A 4,247-nucleotide genomic window follows, 5' to 3' on the forward strand; every position below is an offset into this window, starting at 1 on the left:
AGGTAGATGAACCAACCAGTTGGGTAAACTCAATGGTGGTTGCACCTAAGTCAAATGGTGAAATTAGACTTTGCTTGGATCCTACTGACTTGAATAAAGTGGTGAAGCGTGAACATAATAGAATGCCAACTCTGCAAGACATAACACCAAAGTTGGTCGGACAGAAGTATTTTACAGTGTTGGATGCCAAGTCATCTTTCTGGCAAGTACCACTAGACTCCCAGTCATCCCTACTGACAACATTCAATACTCCATTCGAGCGATATCGATTTATGAGATTACCTTTTGGAATCAAAAGTGCAAGCGAGATCTTTCAAAAGAGAATGGACAGCGCTTTTGAGGGTTTGGAGCATACTCACCCTATTGTTGATGAAATTTTGATCTCAGGTAGCACGGCAGCTGAACATGATAGTCATCTCAGACAAACTATCCAGAGAGCCAGGGAGAAGGGTATTAAGCTGAATCCAGATAAAACTCAGCTTTGTCAACAAGAGGTGAAATTCTTTGGTGAAATTCTTACATCTGACGGGATGAAACCAGATCCTGATAAAGTTCAGGCTGTGAGAGACATGAACACTCCAACTTGCAAGAAGGAATTGGAAGGGTACTTAGGCATGTTTACCATCTGGCACAATACACTCCAAGTTTGTCAGAGAAGACACACATACTACGTGAACTAACAAAGCAAGATACTTTGTTCTGTTGGACACCGGAACATGAAGCAACATTTCAAGAAATCAAGAATATGATCACTAAGTCACCAGGGCCTATTTTACAGTACTTTGACCCAAAGAAGCCAGTGACTCTTGAGACTGACGCATCACAGAATGGTCTAGGGGCAGTCATATTTCAGGATAAGGGACCAGTTGCTTTCGCATCGAAGGCAGTGACTAACTCGCAGAGGAACTATGCCCAAATAGAAAAGGAGACGCTTGCCATTCTATTTGGTTGTGAAAAATTTCACTACTATCTGTTTTGGAGAAATTTCAAAGTCATAACCGATCATAAACCACTAGAAGTTGTTTTCAAGAAGCCATTACATGCTATTCCCCTGAGACTTCAACGCATGAGAATGAGACTTCAGATCTATGATGCAGATGTAGAGTTCACACCTGGGAAGAATGTACCTGTAGCAGGCATGCTGTCTCGGCATTTCATAGAGTCTTCGTCAAACAAAGATGACCTGTCTCTTGATGAAGATATCCAGTCACATGTACACATGGTGACAAGCAACTTACCAGTATCTGACAAGAAGATGGAAGAGATCAGAAAGGAAAGTAGTGAGGATAGTCAACATTTGATGCTTATGAAGATAATCATGAACGGATGGCCTCAGAATTTGCATGATTGTCCAAGCAGTATCAAGGAATTTTGCAATTTCCGTGATGAATTGACAGTTATAGATGGAATTGTCTACAAGGGTGACAAATTGTTATTCCAATTTCCATGAGAAAGGAGATGTTAGAGAGGATATATACAGGCCAAATGGGAATATTCAAGTGCAAAGAGAGAGTTCGTGATGTCATATTCTGGCCGCGTATGACAGCTGACATTGAGAGAACTGTTGAGAATTGTGGCACTTGTCAGCAGAACAGGATGAAACAGTGCAAGGAACCGATGATACCCAGTGAAGTACCTAAGTTACCATGGCAGTTCGTAGCAACTGATTTGTTCCAGTTGAATGGACTTGACTACCTGCTTGTAGTTGATTACTACAGTCGATATATAGAGATTGCTTGCTGTCAAACACGAAGTCGAAGACTGTGATTACTCACATGAAGTCGATGTTTGCACGGCATGGTGCAGAGGTACAGATAAGCTGCGTATCTGCGTAAATTACGCAAATGTTTATGAGAAAACGCAATTCCTATTAAGTCTATTGCGTACAAGTACGCTTGGAGTTTGGTAAATACCCAATAAATGTGATCTTACATGCGTACAAACAAAAATGTCAAATCTTAGCTTGCGTAACGGTGGATAAAATAAAATAACTGCGGTATACTGAGAGGTTCTATTTCAGGACATGAACTTGACAACCTGCAGTCTTTCTTATCGTTTCTCATATTAGAGATCAAATATAAATAACGAACACTAACATTTAAACTTTTTTATATTTGTAAAATTAATGGAAAATGGAAAAATACCCAATTGAGTTTGAGTGAGGTGAGCACAATTTATTAAGTTACTCAAAGGAAAATTAGGATAACCAATTGAGATGAACACAAGCGAGTACATAACTCAATGATCCAAAAAGTTATCTGTAGCTCTGATGGTGTACCGAGCAGAATTGTCTCTGATAATGGGCCACAGTATGCATCAGAGGAATTCAGAGAATTTGTTCAAAAGTGGAACATTGAACATATTACCTCCTCACCCTTGTATCCACAAGCAAATGGTCTAGCTGAAAAGTCTGTACAGACTGTGAAACGACTACTGCTTAAAGCTAAGCAGAGTGGTGATTATCCTTATTGGTCTCTACTTGCTTATCGCAACACTCCATTAAGTGAGATGGGATCTTCTCCTGCCCAGCTACTTTTGTCAAGAAGTCTCAGAACTGACTTACCCAGTCATCCAGATTTACTGAAGCCAAAAGTCATCAGCTGTGAAAGTGTGCATGAGGCAATGGTGGATTCTAAAATGCGTCAAAAGCATTACTATGACAGATCTTCACATCCGAGACCTGCATTAAGTACACATAACAGTGTGAGATTGAGGCAAGGCAAGGATTGGATACCAGGTGTCGTGACGGGTTACGCCAACACACCTCGTTCATACCATGTCAAGACTGATGATGGTGCAGAGTACAGTCGCAACAAGAGAGACTTGCATTCCACCAATGGGATTATCTCCAGTGTACCAGGAGATCATCTGGCTGCTAAAAGCAACGATAGTCCAACCGAGTCAACACATGTGGACAGTACACCACAGTCAGGAGTTCGGTCTATGGTCCCAGTGGACCTTCGACAACCAATTGCCTGTTCATCCAGAGGATGGGCAATCTTTAAGCCATCAAGATTTGAATGACTTTAAAAAAACTGTGGCAGTATACCTGCAAGAACTTTGTTTCATTGAAGTGGCTTTCTATTTGTACAATTGTAGCTAAGACAATGTTTAACAGTCAGCTGCTTTGAGCCATAACAGAATGGTCTTCTATATTTTTTTCTTCGGTTAGTGTCTGAACTTATAAAAAAGAGGGGATGTAAGATATTCGTTTCGGTTAAACTCCTACATTTGATAACAGTTCGTAAGAATTTGCCTGTATAAGTTTTTGGAACCACGCATGCGCAGTGTGTATATCTAGCCATGTAGTGCCGCCGAAGTTGAATGCAGTTGAGAGGAGCTCACTATCGCGTCACGCCAGCGCAATACAAAACATTTTCAACGACAGGTGTACTCTCTGTGCGATAAATGAGTAAAATCATTAACAATATTTTGCCTTTGTCGAAAACCAGAGTTGTCTGATGCATCACTCGTGTGTTTGAGGTCAGATTACACAATGTCACACAGTTTGGGGTAGTTCAGCAAGCTAAACGGGGATGGCCTAAAAGTGGGTAAGCTGGTTCCCGGCTCCCTTTGCGCGCGCTAACGTTCGACAAAGCTATATTGCGATATGCGAGACGGGGCCCAGCTTAAAAAGTCGGGCCAAGGCGGGCCAAATCTATTATTGGCCAATTAACCCATTAACGAAAACCACGCCTACAATTAATCAATGCAACATACACTCATGATAATAATGATCAATCGGAAGTCACAAACACGTACCATAATAACTGTATTACGAGTAAATCGGCTAAAACACAAGAAGACGAGAAGCCTGTGAACTGGCTGAAAGTGGAATCGTTAAACGAAACGGGATTTAAAACGTATAAATACTTCAGCCAATTCCGATACACATTTCCGTCGGCCCGAAAATGTTTTTACATCTATATCCAATCACATACCACCCCATAAATTCACTATTCATCGTATTTAAAGCATGCCCACATTCAAATGATACGATCTCTTCCCAACACTCTCAACATTGTCTCGGCCACAATTTTCCGCCCGGCTTGGCTCGAGCCGTCAAAAGCAGCTTAAACGTAACACACGTATCTTGAAATGTGTTTAATTCCATTGACTGGTATGATATCTACCTAAATATCGCTTTGTAATGTTATAAAATGCAACATGTAAAGAAAACTGCTCCGTTAAAGTGAAGCCCTTGTCTTTTCAACATAGCCTCAATCAAAAGTGTTTAGTCTCTGTTC

The 4,247-nt window shown here is 40.9% G+C and overlaps 1 protein-coding gene across 1 annotated transcript; it reads left to right on the plus strand.

Moving 5' to 3' along the window:
* The first annotated feature begins 745 nt into the window (after positions 1–745).
* On the plus strand, positions 746–3,024 carry LOC124264644. The gene is made up of 2 exons (XM_046699383.1): positions 746–1,277; positions 2,390–3,024. The coding sequence occupies exons 1-2, from the start codon at positions 746–748 to the stop codon at positions 3,022–3,024; spliced, it is 1,167 nt and encodes a 388-aa protein (XP_046555339.1).
* The last annotated feature ends 1,223 nt before the right edge of the window (positions 3,025–4,247 follow it).

This window comes from Haliotis rubra, unplaced genomic scaffold (genome assembly GCF_003918875.1).
Source record: "Haliotis rubra isolate DU_JTF1 unplaced genomic scaffold, ASM391887v1 Scf934, whole genome shotgun sequence".
Classification (NCBI taxonomy): domain Eukaryota; kingdom Metazoa; phylum Mollusca; class Gastropoda; order Lepetellida; family Haliotidae; genus Haliotis; species Haliotis rubra.

Coding starts and splice junctions, on each gene's coding strand:
- LOC124264644 (XM_046699383.1), top strand. CDS start 746: ATGATCACTAAGTCACCAGGGCCTATTTTACAGTACTTTGACCCAAAG. Junction 1,278..2,389: donor GGAAGAGATCAGAAAGGAAA/GTAGTGAGGATA, acceptor TGTATCCACAAG/CAAATGGTCTAGCTGAAAAG.